The sequence below is a fragment of the Misgurnus anguillicaudatus genome, chromosome 23 (genome assembly GCF_027580225.2).
Source record: "Misgurnus anguillicaudatus chromosome 23, ASM2758022v2, whole genome shotgun sequence".
NCBI classification, from domain to species: Eukaryota; Metazoa; Chordata; class Actinopteri; order Cypriniformes; family Cobitidae; genus Misgurnus; species Misgurnus anguillicaudatus.
In genome coordinates this window covers 21,601,697-21,619,554 of record NC_073359.2, presented here as the reverse complement: position 1 = coordinate 21,619,554, position 17,858 = coordinate 21,601,697, and the positions used below count along the sequence as shown (strand labels likewise).

General features: G+C 39.4%; 2 protein-coding genes across 6 annotated transcripts in view; one reads left to right on the top strand and one right to left on the bottom strand.

The window, feature by feature from the left end:
- eps15l1a (epidermal growth factor receptor pathway substrate 15-like 1a) overlaps positions 1 to 1,537 on the bottom strand; it is a 40,643-nt gene extending 39,106 nt beyond the window's left edge. For all 5 annotated transcript variants that reach the window (XM_055217318.2, XM_055217315.2, XM_055217316.2 and 2 more), the window contains exon 1: positions 1,424 to 1,537. In XM_055217318.2, coding sequence (XP_055073293.1) covers positions 1,424 to 1,522 — 99 coding nt within the window. In that variant the 5' untranslated portion in view covers positions 1,523 to 1,537. The remainder of the gene's footprint in view (positions 1 to 1,423) is intronic.
- An 824-nt stretch (positions 1,538 to 2,361) lies between these two features.
- stil (STIL centriolar assembly protein) lies at positions 2,362 to 16,833 on the top strand. Its single transcript, XM_055218306.2, is given in 17 exon segments — positions 2,362 to 2,698; positions 2,903 to 2,989; positions 3,097 to 3,204; positions 3,295 to 3,410; positions 4,597 to 4,778; positions 5,061 to 5,302; positions 5,382 to 5,465; positions 5,616 to 5,702; positions 6,488 to 6,635; positions 8,739 to 8,848; positions 8,975 to 9,101; positions 9,182 to 10,213; positions 10,286 to 10,427; positions 11,163 to 11,352; positions 13,375 to 13,513; positions 15,192 to 15,481; positions 15,560 to 16,833. Coding segments are annotated over 16 exon segments (3,819 nt in total). The 5' UTR covers positions 2,362 to 2,698; position 2,903; the 3' UTR covers positions 16,296 to 16,833.
- Positions 16,834 to 17,858: the final 1,025 nt, after the last annotated feature.

Sequence of the window (17,858 nt, the reverse complement as noted above, 5' to 3'; positions counted from 1 at the left end):
GCACAGTGGTTTCCAACATGGTGCCAGTGGGCATTAAGTTGCCCGCACAGAGTCTGTGAGCTGCCCGCCAAAGAACATTCTATTAATAGCCTTGATTTTAAGATTTATTTATTACATATTTTATATTAGCTCAGCTTCTTTAATGCATGTTAACATTTCAAACAATGTTAAAACACATCAGCAAGAAAAATAAAAGTTCTGAGTAGACTATTATCAAAAAAGTAGCCCTCCAGATTGTTTTATCCATTGTGGTAGCCCTTGCTCACAAAAAGGTTGGATCTGATCTAGCAACTATTATAAGATTTTATAATATCTTCTTACAGATCTTATAAATGTTTACTGTTATGGCAGATTTTTTTAATCCATCCATAAGAAAAATCAATATTTTTTCTAGTGGTTTACAATAACTATTTGGGTATATGGTAAACAAATTAAATTATGTTTGTCCAATGCACTTACATTTATGCAACTGGCAGATGCTTTTATCCAAAGTGACTTGCAGTAAGTGACATTTTTATCAGTATGTGTGTAACCGAACCCATGACCTTTTGTGCTGTCAATGCAATGCTCTACCAACTTAGCTACATGACTATTGTGCAATTTTTTTTAATAAAGATTTGTTCACATAAAAGTATATCAAATGTTATACACAATATTCACTGAATAAACCCCATAGAGTGCACCATACATTTGATTTATTGTCTGATTATTTATTGCACTGTGTACATAATGCACCCATCATGCAAATTTAGGTATAAATCCTTAACCAAATAAGTTAATTAAAACGCCAGATCTTATAAATCATTACGCTTTGTTTTGGAAAGTGCTGCTGTGTTGAAATCCTTCTAATGCTTCACCGCTAAGCTAAACTAGCGGTTTAACACATTCGTCTATGGGAGATAATAAACTGTTATAACCAATATTACACTGTTGTCCATTAATATTTAATAACTTGCTTTGATGTGTAATAAAATATACATATTTTGAAATGTTATTTATATTTAACGTTATATACACACACTATTTACAACGTCTTAACAGTTGTCTGGGTTTAAGCTGTTCTGATGTAACGTTATTGCGGCTAGCTTGTGACACAAGTTAAACACCGCTTACTGTATTACTCATTCATATAATTGCCTGATATCTTTATATGTTCTTGCAACTAACATTTTATTATAAATCGCAATGAAATCTACGGCACTTTCTTCATATATCATGACAGACACGCGATTAAAAGCGCGCTACACGGCTAGCAAATTGGACGCGATTAACGAGGCCCGTTACATTTTCTCATTAAATGACCTTAAAACTAACCGGTAACAAAGATAACGTGAAAATACTTAAATTGTTCACAGACTCGTTTCCTGCAAGTCAGTGTTTGTCTCGAAAGTACTCGTATAATGGATGTTTTATCTGTTATTACCTGAGTGAGGGTGGCGAGGGCTGCCATCTTTTCCCTGTTGCTGCGGAAACGGTGGGTGGAGGGGGGAGGAGGCCTGAAGGGGGGGAGCGGTATGTTCATCAATGCACCGGACCGTAATATTAAAAATTTTTGTCATTAAAATGTATCATTGTTTTAATCCTGTTCTCAGTTAGCAAAAACACATGCATTAGGTACAGTATATCAGCTTGTTTATTAAATAATTTTCAATGAAGATGGATTTGAGCTATTTAGCATTGAACTGGCAAACATTAAATATAACTATTAACTATAATAACAACTATATTTTGTACAAATTTCATTTTGTTTTGGCAAGTATGTAAATATTTCTAACCAGAAAATAATATTTCTACTGCAGATATTTTACACACGTGTGTATATAGCAGTGAATGCAACATAAAGAATATAAAAAATGTGTTTAGGTGTTTGCAAGGCTGTTATCAGATGCATATTGTGCCACCAATGACAAAACAACATGATTTCAAAGACGAGGGTACAGTTTTTAAATCCCCAATTTTTTTATATAGTGATGACTTGACTGTCTACATTTAACGTTCATTCAGTGTAGTTTGACTATTTCTTAAATATAAAGCTACATTTCAAAAATATGATTCCAGTGAGACAGTAAATAAATTCATACAGAAACTGCTCAATATTAATCCTTATTTACATTTAAATGATTTACAACAAACGTCACTAAATGTATAGTCAAGACAGCTAAATAAATAAAAATTACTATACCATTATATAAAGAAACTGTTTATTTCTATAAAATGTGGTATTTTAAACGACACCCATGTTTAAATAGTAATTACAGTCTAATACATTTGTGATCCATTCAAAAACACTCTTCCAACAAGCGTGTTGGGTACCTGTCATCTGATTGGTCGAGCGGTCATCGGAAGTGATTCCTATTGGCCGAGCCGCCCTGCTGCAGCGCCCCGCCATTGGAACCTAGAAACAGCGCCACAATTTATTTTCGAGTTGTTGCGTTTGTTGAATGCGATTGTCTCGTGTGTCAATGTTTATTGACAACAACTGGTATTTCTCCATTTGTCGGCACGCTGAATGAATGTAATCTTTAACTCGGCTACTGTAGATAAGTCTTGGCGCGGTTTGTACCGCTCGAAAGGCTGCACGGGCAGTTTTAACACATTTGCGTCCATACGCACACACAAACACACCCGCAAGCTGGAGTTGGAGTATTTCGATTTAAACACGACGACGGCATGATTAAAGTGTTTGGAGAGCCAAGAGGTAAAATATAAAAAATTCTGCATGTGTTATAAAGATATATTATATATGTTTTTATGTGTTATCTGCTAGTATTGGCATGCTAGCATGTAAGCTAACGTCGCCCGACAAACATTAGCAACCATCCAAGAGCACAAACTATTACTTTATATAGCAGATATTGCAGCTGTCTCTTATTGTATTTTATGATATTTCATTGTAAATCAGAATGAATCGTCTTCAAGTGGATTTTAAAGGGTTGCCACCCCATTTGCTGGAGAATGGTGTTAGACCTGAAACGCTGCAGAATCTCGGGTATATCTACATTATTTTTTCCCAAATAACGTTACTTTTCTAATACCCATCTGATTGTATTTATCTAAGAAAACAATAAATCACATGGTTCTGTATGGTCCTTTAAGGTCCTCGGACAGTGTTCTCACTCCTTTGACATTCCCAAAATCCAAAGTCTCTCTTTGGGATCCCACTCCCAATGGTGATGTTGTGAGTCTGCATTTTTCATATTACAGGTGAGTAATGTCTACTGTTCTGTTGTATTACTATTAATTGTATAGATTGTTTCTGATGCCATAAAATGTAAATTTTTTGGTCTATTTCAGAAATCCGAGACTGCTGCTTGCAGAAAAGGCATTACGTTTAGCTCACCGCCATGCAAGACAAAGCAACAAGCCTACGTTTTCCTGTTTTCTGCTTGGGACGTTGGCAATAGACAGCGGTGAGTATATGTGACCTCACAAATTGTCTGTGCTTGACACCCTGAAATAACTGATTCATATTTCACGGTTCCCACAGGTCATGGGATTCTTTTCCAGACATTGAAAGTCAGGGAATTTTACATTTTGTTGTCCAGCTCATGGAATATCAGGGATTTTTGTTTGTTGCTTTAAATTTTAGTTTGTAATGTAATCTGCTTGTTAACTTGGCAGGGTTCCCATGGGTCCTTGAAAGTTTGTGAATCTGGGGGGGATTCAAGGCCCTGGGAAATTTTTGAAAATATACATACATAGATACAGGTCATTAAAACAGCTTGAATCTATTTTATGCAAGAAATTTTCTGGAAGAATTCCATATTCCCTGTGTAGTGTAGGATAATATCATAAAAATTCGAGACTTTTTAAGCACACGTGCTAAACTGTTCGCTTTCAATGCTTTTATCTTTTTCTTTATGTCGATTCATACCAAAATGCTTTTTTGCATAGTTGTGTTTGACATTAAAGCATTTGGGCTATTGTTGTTCTCTGAGAAGGGAACGAGACGCTGCGTCGCCCTTGCCATACTTCCTGCGTTCCTGTAATGCCGTCTTTGGCAATATTTCATATAGCGATATACTTGCTGGCTCCGACGTCACCCTGTCTTTGTCTTTAAGCCTCACCATTGGTTGAATTTGATATACACATTCAGACGCACTTACCCCTGGAGGGTCCCCAAAGTGTTACCGCAGTGACGCAGCACGAGGTCCCTCGAAAGGGAACTGTAACAATGTATCTTAAAAAGGTAACACGATGTAACCTTGCTCTCATTTGAAATGTGTCCCCACATTTAGTCCTTGAACTTGAGGGTATTGGACCTGGAAAGTCATTGAAAGGTCCTTGAATTTGAAGTTAACTAAGGTGTGGGAACCCTGACTTGGGATGTACAGAATACCATTTTCCGGTCCAAGCCTCTGCTGACTATAATTTAAATAGCTGTTTATTGGCACTGTTTATTTATTTCATGCATTTAACTACATTTTTATAACCTCGAGGTGTACACTAAATTATCCAGGCTCACAGCATCCCGGACATAGCTCATGGAAATTCAGCTTTTTAGTCCGTGAAAGTCAGGGAATTTGACTTTTTTTAAGCCTTCCCATGTTGCCCTGTCCCTTAAGTGTTGTATTAACTGAGATTTTATTTTTCTAGATGAGGAAGGTGTGACGATTACCCTGGATCGTTTTGATCCTGGCCGAGAGCAGACGGGATGCCCTGGGAAAACGCCAACTGCCATGCTCCCTGGAGACACCCTTGTTCCATGTGTTTTTGAAGGCCATCCTATTACTGGCAGAACAGTGCACTCGGGGGATGATTTTAACATCTCATTTAAGGTAGCTGATCCGAATAGGTTTTATCCGAGAAATTGGGAAGCACATGTTAACGGTTTTTAATTGGGCTCTTTCCTCCTATGTTACCTGTCAGTAACAGCTGTCTTGAGTGTGACATGTTACCTTAGGGACATGTGATTATCTGCTGTGGTTTTCTTGGTTTCATTCACTGGTTGCATTTGTATTCAATTGTTTAATTCGAATTTTGTAATGTGGAATGAAACTAAGCTTTTCATAAATGTAAATGTAATGCAATAAATTTGGACATGCTCTTTTGTTTCCTAGATGCTCCAACATTGTTGCTGCAGTAAAGAGACGCTGGAGTTATCCAAACTCCTTACCTTGCGTGCTCGTCTAAGCTGCGCCGAAAACATGGATAGGCTCACCTTCGACCTATCTTGGGCAGCAGTCACTGTGGCATGCACATTGGATGCGGTCCCTGTCCGGGCAGTGCCTGTTATACCGACCGCTCTTGCCAGAAACCTTAGTAGCACGGCAGGGGTGGTGCAAAACAGCAGGAAACGCGGGTACGGAAAGACTGTCTAACTGCTTATGTTGCCATATGTGATGCTTTCGGTTCTTAAAATGTAAAATATTGGGTCTTAGGTTTCTTACTATGGATCAAACCCGGAAACTTCTCCTTGTGCTTGAATCTGATCCAAAGGCTTACACTCTTCCACTAGTGGGAATGTAAGTAGTCTGTATGTTATTGTAAATGGTGACTTTTTACAGCATTATTCTGCCTGTTGGTAGGTACTATCGTTCAGCCCCTTTAATTATATGCTTCAAATCCTGCAAGATGTTCAGAATAGGTGTGTAACAGTTCTTTTCTTTTGGCAGATGGCTGAGTGGCGTTACGCACATCCATAATCCTCTGGTGTGGGCGTGGTGTCTAAGGTACCTGCACAGCTCCGCCCTCCAGGACAGGTTAGTGTCTCCTCCATCTATTCTTTGTTCTTATGGGGTCCACCAGTAAGCTTCAAGATGAGCAAAATTGATGTAGTTCATTCTTAAATGTTTGTGTTTTTGTTCACAGTTCATCAGTTTTTATTTATTATTTCTAAAGATTTTTTTCTAGAACTATTTCTAAATTTTTCTGTCTAGAACTAGTTAACTAGATGTGAAGACCCTGTTAGTATAATTTTTCTTATTTACTTAACTTCCTATCATTCTGAAAATAATATGAGACTTGCGATCAGTTTCGAAAGAATGCAAAATATAATATATATATATATATATATTACTTTATTGAAGTATATTTAAAATCAAAAAATTATATAACAAACGTAAACGTCACATTTCTTCAAATCGTTGATCATTTTTCACACACATATGTTTTTTATATTATGCAAGTGGCATTTTATGTTGTCTTTACAAAAGTTATGTAAACACAAAAGGGTGGTTTCCCGGACAGGGATTATTTTAGGCCAGGACTATGCCCTAGTTTAATTGAGAAATATAACTAGTTTTAACAAACATGCCTTACTAAAAATATTACTTGTGTGCATTTTAAGGCAAAACAAAGTGCACTTATGTATTTTAAGATATGTCAGTGCAAGTTGTTTTCAGTTTGGACAGCATTTATTTTAGTCTAGGACTATTCTAATCCCTGTCTGAGAAACCGCCCCCTAATCTCTACAGTAAAATTTAATCATTTCCATGTGTGTATGGAAAACTTGACTGTACCTGGAATTTTTTGTTTATGCTTTCAGAGTGATGTCAGAGAGAGGGGCTTTCCTGGTGGTTCTTTATTCTTTGACACATCGGGATCCAGAGTTTTACCAGTGTAAACCGTGCGCCGGACAGCAGCAAATGAGTTTTCAGCTGCTTACAAGCACAGAGTCTTTAACACTGTATAAGGTCAGTACGTCCACCTGGGACACACCAGGCAGTCAAGGGGCAGCTGTGGTCCATTAGAGCAGTGTTTCTCAATCCTGGTCCTTGAGGACCCCTTCCCAGAATTAGGGATCGACCGATATGGATTTTTCAGTGCCAATGCCGATACCGATTTTTGTTTCATTAGCCTTAGCCGATGACCGATACAGCTGCCGATTTTCTTGAGCCGATATTTGGAGCTGATACTGCTTTTGCTCACTCAATTTACATTATAAAAATTATGTAAAAAATGGCATGTTGTTAAAAAGAGATGTTATAAGTTTGGACAGACATTTTTTTAGTCTAGGACTAGTCTAATCCCTGTTCAGGAAACTGCCCCATAGAGATGAGAAATAAAACACGCTTTGTTCAGTTAGGCCGAGCTTTCGATGTTGTCATGGAAAGGTTGGTTGTTTTTAGTCACATGACCTGCAATTGCTTGCGGCTTCCAGCACTCTGTCTGTAAATAATGCCGTAAAAAAAGGGCGAACACGGAAGCCATGTATCGGCCGATGCCGATACCCATAAAACTCGCAAATATCGGCCCGATTTATCGGCCGGCCGATATATCGGTCTATCACTACCCAGAATGTTTTTAGATGTCTCCTTATTTAACACACCTGATCTAACTCATTAGCTTATGTTGTGTTTACACCAGCCGCGGTAGAGGCGGCAAAAGAGGCGGTAGTTGGACGCTTGAACATTTGAGTTCACTCGCTTCATTTGTGCATGAAATTTAAGTAATTCGAGAAATTTACGCGGAAATTCGTGTCATGGGAGGGGCTTCTGCGACTCCGCTGAGACTCGCCACTCTCTTCGCTTCCTGTAATCACGTCACTACTACAGCAAGGTCCTGATTGGTTAACGCGGCACGAAAATCCGCCGAAGTTCAGATTTTTCAAGTCCCGCGTTTCCCGCGGCAACACTCAATTTGTGTGGAGCGCACCATCCGCGCCATGCTTACCGCTTGTACCCCGCCGCGGATAATAATCCGCGTGTAATCGCGTCTTTGCATTGACTTAACATGTAAATCTACTGCGGCTGGTGTAAACGCAGCATTAGGGAGACATTCTGGAACAGGGATGGGCAACTTCGGTCCTGGAGGGGCGGTGTACTGCAGAGTTTAGCTCCAACTTGCCTCACCACACCTGCCTAAAAGTTTCTAGTATGCCTGGTAAGACCTTAACTCTTTCGCCGCCAGCGTTTTTAAAAATGTTGCCAGCCAGCGTTGAAAATGTTCTTCTTTAAATATATAAACATACAATATACCAAATGAAAGAATAGACCCTCTGCTTTCAAAAAAAACATTTTATCCTACCTTCAGTAGTTCTTTTGTAATCAGCTTTTGAATATGGGTAGGTTTCTGCAAAAATAGATAATTCCATTTTTGTGACAGACTTTTCATAGAGATCCCATTCAGTGTGATCTTTAAAACAGACACGGACATGCAGCAGCTTGCCATAGGGCAATACTTCCGGTTTTAAAAAGTTGCGGAAGGGCGCCACCTGGTGGATAATAGCGGTATTGCGGAAAGCCGAGATATCTCGTCAATGGTGGCGAAAGAGTTAATTGGCGGCTTCAGGTGTGTCTAATTCTGGTTGGAGCTAAACTCTGCACGACACCGGCCCTCCAAGACCGAATTTGCCCATCCCTGTTCTGAAAGGAGGCTGATGAGTTGATTCAGACAATTGAAAAGTGCAATTGACCTATCACTAAGATGATAATTTCAAACTTTCAATTAAAGCTGTGGGAAAAAGTGAATCTGAAAATATTAGTGTTTGATATAGCTGTGGGTTGAGACAATTTTTTCAGTAAGATTTTGTTATGGGTGGGACTATCCACCTTCATGGAAAAAACAGAAGCAACGGAAAAAGTTCTCTTTTCAGAGCATAACCTTTAAATCGCTTCCCGTTACAAACTTATTGTTTTAGTATGGTAATATTGCTTGGGTACACAAAAATATATTTGTCTTCCAGGTAAATGTGATCTTAAGAGACCCTTTGTGGACCGTTTGCATGATTATATTATGAACTTAAACAGTTTTTCTATATGACTGTATTTAAAATTAAATTTTTCCCAAATCTGTAGAATGTAGAGCCTTCGGATGGACGGCCTTTACAGTTTGAACTCAGTGCTGAGGACCAGAATCAGGAAACTGTGCTGTTTGAGGAAGTGCTTTCTCAGACTGTGTTAACAGGGTATTGTTTGATTTATCATATCAATTTGTATTAATATTAGATGTTTAGTGTGCATTAAAAGTTGCTTGATTTTGATTGGCATTGGCAGACTACCATATACTTAAATAAGTTTTTCTACCTTCTCAGGAGGGCTCTTGCTGCATCCTCTGCTGCTCCGCTGAACAAATTGTCCATCAGTGATCATGACTCGGGTGTAGAAGATGAAGACGTGTCTCCTCGGCCATCTCCAAACCCCCACCCTGTCAGTCAACAGGTTTGTTAACGTATAATATAAAATAAGAATGATTCATACTGAACAAGTCATTTAATTTCCTCTTTAACTGTTTACCTTAGACCAAGCGGGTACATCCATCAGTACCAGAACTTTCTATGGTATTAGAGGGCAGCTTTTTGGATGGGAATGCTGTTAATGTGCAGGACTCGACTCATCACAGAACAAGTTCATCAAATGTTCACAGAAGAAGCATTAGCCCTGCCCACCAAGGCCACTCAGGGCTGAGACCTCCAGAACAAGGGAGCATTACTGGACCACCTCCAATCCGAAGACCACTAACTCCAGTCCTCTCCCAGCCTAGACACAAACTACAGAATAATTCAGGACAGCAAACACCAAAAACCACCACCAATCGGAAATCCCTTCCCTCTGTTCATAGAAGATCAAGGGATGGTTCCTCAGCATCATCTGTGTCATCGTCCTCATCATCTTCATCACCGAAGAATGGTTCCTCACCCAATGGCTCATTTCAAAAGCAGAGGCCACTTTCTTTGCAAATTCTCCCATCCAAACCCCAACCAGCCATGTATCCGGGACCTCCGTCGTCAAGTAAAAGCTCTGTAATGCCTGGACAGACCCCCATCCATCATCTTTCCCAACATAGGCTCTTCCACAGTACCCCAGCATCCAACCCTTGCAGCTGTTGCACCCACCAGCCTGCACCAAGTCACATGTATCAAAACAACACCTGGCAAGGGATGCCAGCTTACCCCACCGCTGTGCACATGGCTGGCAACAACCCTAGTGGACTTTACTGTGGCACTGAAAGTGTCCCACATGGGGAAAGCTACTTGTCCCCTTCTCGGCCATCTTTGGGATGTCGCATGTCCCCAACTCGAAGTCCTGTTTGCCATGGAAATAATCCAGTCCATTGTTCTCCATCACATGGTCCATGTGTTCCTGCCAACACCGACAAAGGTTCTGTTGAGCAAGTATCCCCTTCTTGTCAAGCCCAGTGCTGCCAGGTCCCAACTACCCATACAGCATGTTTGGACACCCCGGCAGCAAGTGGTTCTGTTGGTCTGCTTCCTGCTGATGCCTATAAGATGCTTATGGATCAAGAGCGGCAGTTAAAGTTACTTCAGATGCAGGTTTGTATTTGTCATGGAGAATTGATTTTGTAGCTCATCGTAAGCTGGGGTTAATCTTGGTTTTCTTAACAGATTCAGAAACTTCTTGAGTCTCAAAGCAAGACGCCTACCAAATCATCTGGTGAACATGACAGACGGCAGGAGCGGTCCAATCAGACGCCTGCATCTCCCGAACCACCGAAAAAAACAAGCGTCAGTGTTGCTGTAGGAACAGGTACTTTTGATAAACAGTTAAATTGTTAACTCGGTTGTAAAAGTTGAAGTTCACCCAAAAATGAAAATTTTGCCGTCATTCACTCACCCTCTAATTATTCCATTTTTGTATACAATATTTTTGAATTATGTTAAAGGGATAGTTCACCAAAAAATGAAAATTCTGTCATCATTTGCTCACTCTCATGTTGTTGCAGACCTGTATAAATGTCTTTGTTCTGATAAACACAAAGGAAGATATTTTGAGAAATGTTTGTAACCAAATAATTCGTGGACCCCATTCACTTCCATAGTAGGAAAAAATAATTCTATGTAAGTAAATGGGCTCCACGAACAGTTTGGTTACAAACATTTTAGAAATATCTTCCTTTATGTTCATCAGAACAAAAAATGTATGCCGGTTTGTAACAACATAAGAGAGAGTAAATGATGACAGAAATTTCATTTTTGGGTGAACTTTCCCTTTAACAACCAATCAAATCTGGGGCACCATCCGCTACCATAGTTTTATTTTTCCTACAATGGAAGTCAATGGTGCCCCAGATCTGCTTTATTTTGCTGAACACAAAGGAGTATGTTTTAAAGAATTTCATGGAAAGAAAGACATTTTTACAGCTTTGGAACAAGTTGAGGATTACTGAATGATGACAGATTTTTCATCCCTTTAACTCCGTGACTAGTTCCCATCACTGTTTATCACTTACCTTCTTGTATATTATTATTATTGTTCATTTAGGAGCCAGTTTGTATTGGAAAGGGCCCCAGGAGGCTTCCACACATCAAGCCTCAAGTCTGGAATGGCAAACTGAGACGGATCCAAAGTCTGGAGGTCAAAATGACTCCAGACTTGGAAGTGAAAACACGTGTCAGGATCCAGAAGTCCAGAGTCCTGAATCTCCACTACAGCAAACATCTCCACAACATGAGTAAGAAGACTTTTTTTTATTAACCTCTCTCGTTTTATTTATTTATTTACACTAGTCAACACTTGAAGTGGATCAGAACCATTTCATAAAACCAATACCCAATACCCATTTTTTTCTTAGGGCAAATTTGATTAACCAGGGCTCTAGAGTGCGACCAATTTGGTCGCACATGCGACCTAATTTCTCAATGGTGCGACTTAAAAAAATATCAGGTCGCACTGGTGCAACCCAGGAGTTCGAGGGAAAAAGCCATGGTCCAGATCTACGTGTGTGTACGTTTAAAAATGCGTGTGCGCTCCAGTCAGAGAGAGAGAGAGAGAGACGCTGATGATAAGAGAAGAGGAAAAGAACGATTGACAACTTTTTCGTTAAGAATGTTAAGTTGCCTGATCCGTCCGAAGATCACAACCAATGCTCTGACATCAACCTCCCGTCACATCAGGTCCGAACCCGAAGACGGAATTAGGTAATGAGCCTCTTACAATCGAGTCAGAGCCAAAGCATAATTCTTTTGAAGAAAATTATTTGAACGTAACCCAACAGCAATGTCGCGTTCCGTGCGCCAAATGTATAGAAAAAAGCCAGGAGTCAGGACCGCTGTTTTCTTCATAATCTTACTTCCAAATCTAATCCTATAAACTTTTCGGTGTTTGCTGTATCGCTATCACCGCCCTGCCAGACTGTCTTAAATAGAGAAATAAGTTCATTCCTTGATTTGCGTTGTTGATTCATTTATAAATAATTCCCCCAAGGGTTTAGTTTATGCGCAAAAGGCATTAAAATGAATAGAACGTGATGATTACATCTTTCTTTTGTGAAAAAATAATAAAATAAATAAGCCTACATGAAATGTGTTTAACTTAAATATTAGCAAATTAACAAAACGAATTCAAAAGTAGCCTATAGCCTGTATGAGTTTATTTATTGTGTGACCCGCTCCAAATCCGATGCAGCACAAAAAAACTTTTTTATGCAATCTCATCACGCATTTCATGCCATCACCGGCGCGGGTTTACGCAGGGCAGCGAGAAAAATACATTAAACTTTAAACATTTAACATTCTACTTGAGTTTTTTTGGACATCCCTTTGGAATCACTGCAATCATATCATCAATATAAAAGGTATAAATATAAGCGCAACGCTTATGAGTGTTCAAACACTGCTGACCGCTCAGCTGTCAATCTGCCGACCCTCACAAAGTTTCACATTAAATGTTAATATATTTGTCCAGTCAAGGTCCTGTGCTTATTTCTGTCAATGTTCTGCATGAAGATCTTTAAAGGTTTCTACTTACTTCACGATTTGCGGTGCGGCCGGTCGCAGTCTTTATCGGGTATGAAATAAATCGATGCTGATGTCGGATAACGGGTCAAGTGTTATTTTAATCGCGCGGATGCGGGTTATCAAACAGGACTGTGCATGACTCGTATAAGGAAAATTATAAAATAGCCTACATGTTTATATTCTGTATTAAACCACCATAACTTGCGGTGTTAAAGGGACAGTTCACCCAAAAATGACAATTCTGTCAGCATTAACTCTCCCTCATTTTGTTACAAACCTGTATACATTTATTTGTTCTGATAAACACGAAGCAAGATATTTTGAGGAATGTTAATAACCAAACCAAGCATGAGCCCCATTCACTTCTAGGAAAAAAAAAATACTATGGAAGTGAATGGGGCTCATGAATGGTTTGGTTACAAACATTCCTCAAAATATTTTCATTCATGTTTACCAGAACAAAGACATTTATACAGGTTTGTAACAACATCAGAGTGAGTAAATTATGACAGAATTTTCATTTTTGGGTGAACTATAAATCCGATGCAGTCAAAAATTAGGGTGCACCTAACTTTTGTGCTGGTGCACCTAAGAAAAAATGTTAGGCGCACCAGTGCAAAAAGTTAGTCTAGAGCCCTGTTAACTTTTTTTAATCCACTTCAAATGTTGACTAGTATTTTTATTTATTTTAGACCATTTATATGTGACACATAATGTGACTCTTTTCTTGGTTGCAGGATATCATCTGGTTTTGCAGCCCATTCGTTTCAGAGTCCAGTGTTGGGAGAAAGCGCTAGCATGTATTATCCTTCTCAGTCGAAAGATCTCTCCGAAAGCAGAGAAATGGATGACCCGAGATTTTATCAATAGCTACTGGTACGGACAAATTTTTATGCACTAGCCTTGAAGCAATTGAATGCTGTATTTTTAACTCTTTCCCCGCCAGTGTTTTTTTTTTTAAAGTTGCCAGCCAGTGCCAGCGTTTTTTATGATTTTCACAAAAGTTTTAATCCCATCCAGAAAATGTTCTTCTTTAAATATATAAACTTACAATATATCAAATGAAAGAACAGACTCTGCTTAAAAAAAAGCTTTTGAGCAAAAAGCGTCAAAAATAATTGCGTTTTTTAGGGTTCCCATGGGTCCTTGAAATTTTTGAAAGTTTGTGAATCTGGGGAAATATTCAAGGCCCTGGGAAGTTTTTGAAAATATACATACATTTTAAGAACACGTGCTAAACTGTTCACTTTAAATGCTGATATCTTTATGCGAATGTTGATTCATACCAAAATGATTTTTTGCATAGTTGCACTGTTGTTCCTCATACTTCCTGTGTCCCTGTAACGCCGTCTTTGGCAATATTTCAGATAGCAATATACCTGGCTCCCACGTCACCCTGTCTTTGTCGTTAAGCCTCAACATTGGTTAAATTTGATGTACACATTCAGATGCACTTACCCCGGAGGCGTCCACAAAGTGTCACTGCAGTGACGCAGCGCAAGTTCCCTCGAAAAGGAAATGTAACAATGGGGCTGTTTACACTTGGTATTAAGATGTGTTTTCATCAATCGGATCACAAGTGGACGAGAGAGACACATTACGTTTACACCTAGTATTTAAATCCGTCTCTTTTGTCCACTTTCGGCCGCTTCTGTGCTGAATACTATGAGGGGGTGGTCTGTCAGACGGTGGGCGAGTTTATATGGACGCAAACTAATATTATGTCGGAGTGCACTGCTTGTTTAGCAAGTAAACATGCTGCACAGTGTTTTGTACATGAGTATGTAAGAGCTTTCTTTGAATTTTCAGCGCAATTGATGAAATAGGATCGCGCAAATTTCACACATTTTTAAAACGAAACTACGGAGATCAGCCGCTTAGTTTTATCAATGAAAGGCTAAAAATAGCGCTGTTCACCGAATGTTCACGCCAGAAGTCAAAAAAGACGTAAAACTTTTGTTTAATACCTCAGATTAGATAAATGGGCGGAGAGAACGCGGTCGCTTGTGGCTGTTCGAACCCATTCAACCACATGTGCGTTCCGCAACTCCAAAGCGATCCGATCGAAAGTGGTTTCGACCACCTCTGGATGTGGTTGAAAGTGGTAGAAAGTGGACGAGCTCAAAACGTTTTGAACACCCTTTACACCTGGCATTAACGTCGTCCACTTGTGATCCGATCGACGAAAACACATGTTAATGCCAAGTGTAAACAGCCTCAATGTATCTTAAAAGGTAACACAAAAAGTGTCCCCACATTTATTCCTTGAATTTCAGGGTATTGGGCCTGGAAAGTCCTTAAAAGGTTCTTGAATTTGAAGTTAACTAAGGTGTGGGAACCCTGGTTTTTGTGAAGGACTTTTGATAAAGATCATATTCAAAGTAATGATCAAAACATACGCTGAGTTTGAACTGTTTGCCCTAAGGAGATACTTCGGGGTTTTACCCATTGGGTAACCACCTGGTGGATTGCCGGAAAAACTTGTCAATGGCAGTGAAAGAGTTAAACGCTGTAATCATTTCAAGCTGATGTTTAATTTCTTTCATTCATCTAGGGGCAGGTTAGAAGTCGTCTTCAAGACCCTATGGGTGAAGAGGACACGGTGGAGCAAGACCAATACCGTGTCCAAAACAGACAAAGTCTGTCTCCTGTGGGACGCCAGTCAAGGAAATCACCCACTACCTCCTCTGTGCCGCAATCTCGGACCATTAAGCAGAAAACCAGTCCACCAGATAAAGACCCAGTCTTAAGTGCAACCCTTAGACAACTCCAGCAGTTTGGGGTGAATGTGGAACTAGACTCGGCGCATGAAAAGACCACTCGTTCAACTGTGGAAAGTGCCAGGTATAGACAAACAAAGACCAGTCATATATGAGTTTCATTTTATTGTAATTGTTTGTCTAACATCATTTTTGTCCTCAGCACCCTTGCCTGCATAAACCCAGAGGCAGTGATTCCAAGACTTGCTCTTTCTGAACAAGTGGGCACCAGCATTTGGGGACCGAGTGGCAGCGTAGACCTGAGCCTTGAGGCCAATGCTATTGCACTTAAGTACCTAAGCGACTCGCAACTGTCAAGACTCTCCTTGGGCGGCGGTCAGTCCTGCGGCCCGCTTATGGATCCCAGCGCAGTTCTTTTAAGAAAATCTGCTGTAGAGAAGAGTAGTGTTGGACTGAGTATATTGTCTCCCAGCAACATGTCTCTAGCCACCTGTAAATACATGAAGAAGTATGGACTTATTGAAAGAGACAGCAGCAGTGAGGAAGAGCAAGACGATACCGTCCAAATGGACTCCGCTATTGGGTGTTCTGTACAGCATGAAATTTCAAAGAATGTGAGCATTAGACAAGACCACGAAGATCAAAGCGTGCCGGTTCTCAAAAACATTACGAACAAGCCACTTCAGCTAATTGCCGATCCCAAGATTTCTCCGTTTGATTCTCAAGACCGGTTAATACGAGATTTGCGTCCAAAAATGCAGCTTCTTGCGAGGGACAACGCCAACTTCGAAAAGGAGAATGATTCGAAAAATATCCTGCCTCAACGCCGGTCATCGCTTACTGAAAACCAGAGGGCACATGAAGTTGTGGAGCCTCAGGGGTCAGTGGGAAATTTTTTGGATTTAAGTAGGTTAAGGCAGCTGCCAAAACTCTTCTAAAATGCACCATGGGGAATTTCGAAAAATTTTCCTTTGTCGAACTGGATTCCATGTATTAAAGGAATCTAAGGAATCTGTTTTCTAATTTTAATAATTTTGATAATACCTCTGTTTTGTCTTCCACTGTGATTTTATCTTTTTACATATATGAAGTATTTTTAGTGAAAGCTTTTATTTTTTTGTTGTTCGTAACTTTCGTGTTTTGTCTAGTCCAGAGGTGCTTAACTTTTCTTCTCCTTTGTTGGATCTTGAAATATTTTACATGTTAACCTCATGAATCCTTATGTGTCATGTACAGTCATTAAGTGAGGCACCTTGTGACATATTTAAGGCAAAGGTGTTTCCTCAAATCTCACAATTTTATTTGGATTTTTGGCATTGTTTAAATCTTTTAGACTCTACCTGCAATTTGCACAAATAATTTCAGGGAAGAGAAGGAAAATTTTATTTTTTAACTCCATGTATGTTGTTTTTAAATGCCTTTTATGTCCATGTATCTGTTTCTAATTAAATCAAATGATGTATTCTTTAAATATAACTTTTTGAATTGTATTACTTTATTTTTTAATTTTCATTTGAAATGGCAGATGTCCATATAGAGGGTATGCAACGACGTCACTTTTGTGACCGCGCCGGAGCTCGCCCTGTTGAGTGGCAAAACATTCAACAAAATGGCTGGTTTTCATAGCGGCTGCTGCGAAATTCTTAGTTTAAATTAAGTTGGCCTAAATACGTTGACCCAAACAACCAGAAGTCTGTAGACATTGGCATATGGCCAGACATTGCTTTTCCTGACATATATGTTTGTCTTGCCTAACACTATTAAACCATCCCACCTTTTTAGAACACAAGGTTCATCATAATGAATGTTTTTAATGAAGGCTCACTGACAAAACTTTGCAATTACACAGAATAAGAGTATTCATTGTTGTATTTTTGTTTACATACCTGACATATGGCTACTGCTTCTCATTTTCTTCTCCTTTGAGTATTTTTTGTAGTCTGGAAGAAGACCACTCCAAATTTTTGTTGAATCTGTTAGTACAGTCGATCACACAACTACTTTTCCCATTTAGAAATGTTTTTACGCTATGCTAATGCTGTCGCTAAGACTTTTTGCCACTCAGTTCGCCGAAGGTGACGTCACGTGCATACCCTCTATTGTTTAAGAGCAATATTTGAAAATAAAATAGGCAAAATCCCATATATATTTACATTTAGGTGAGGGACTGTGCCATAAGCACCACTGTATGGGTCTAAAGAGTCAGTAAGTAGCAACCGATATATCGGCCTATTATTGTTATCAGTAGACAAAAGCAATTATTTTTCTTACTACTGGACATCGGCCGATTGTTAAAAACAGCCGATGATCAGGGCAGATTTTATCCCGGCAATCAAAAGGGTTGTAAACTAGAGAAGCACCGATATATCGGCCAATAATCGGTATATGTTGATAAAAGCACTTTTTTCACTATCGGCTAAAAACGCGATAGTCATGGCCGATATACCCTGTTAATCTAAAGAAAAATGAAAATGCAATGAATTTGAGCTCTGTGTTTGGAA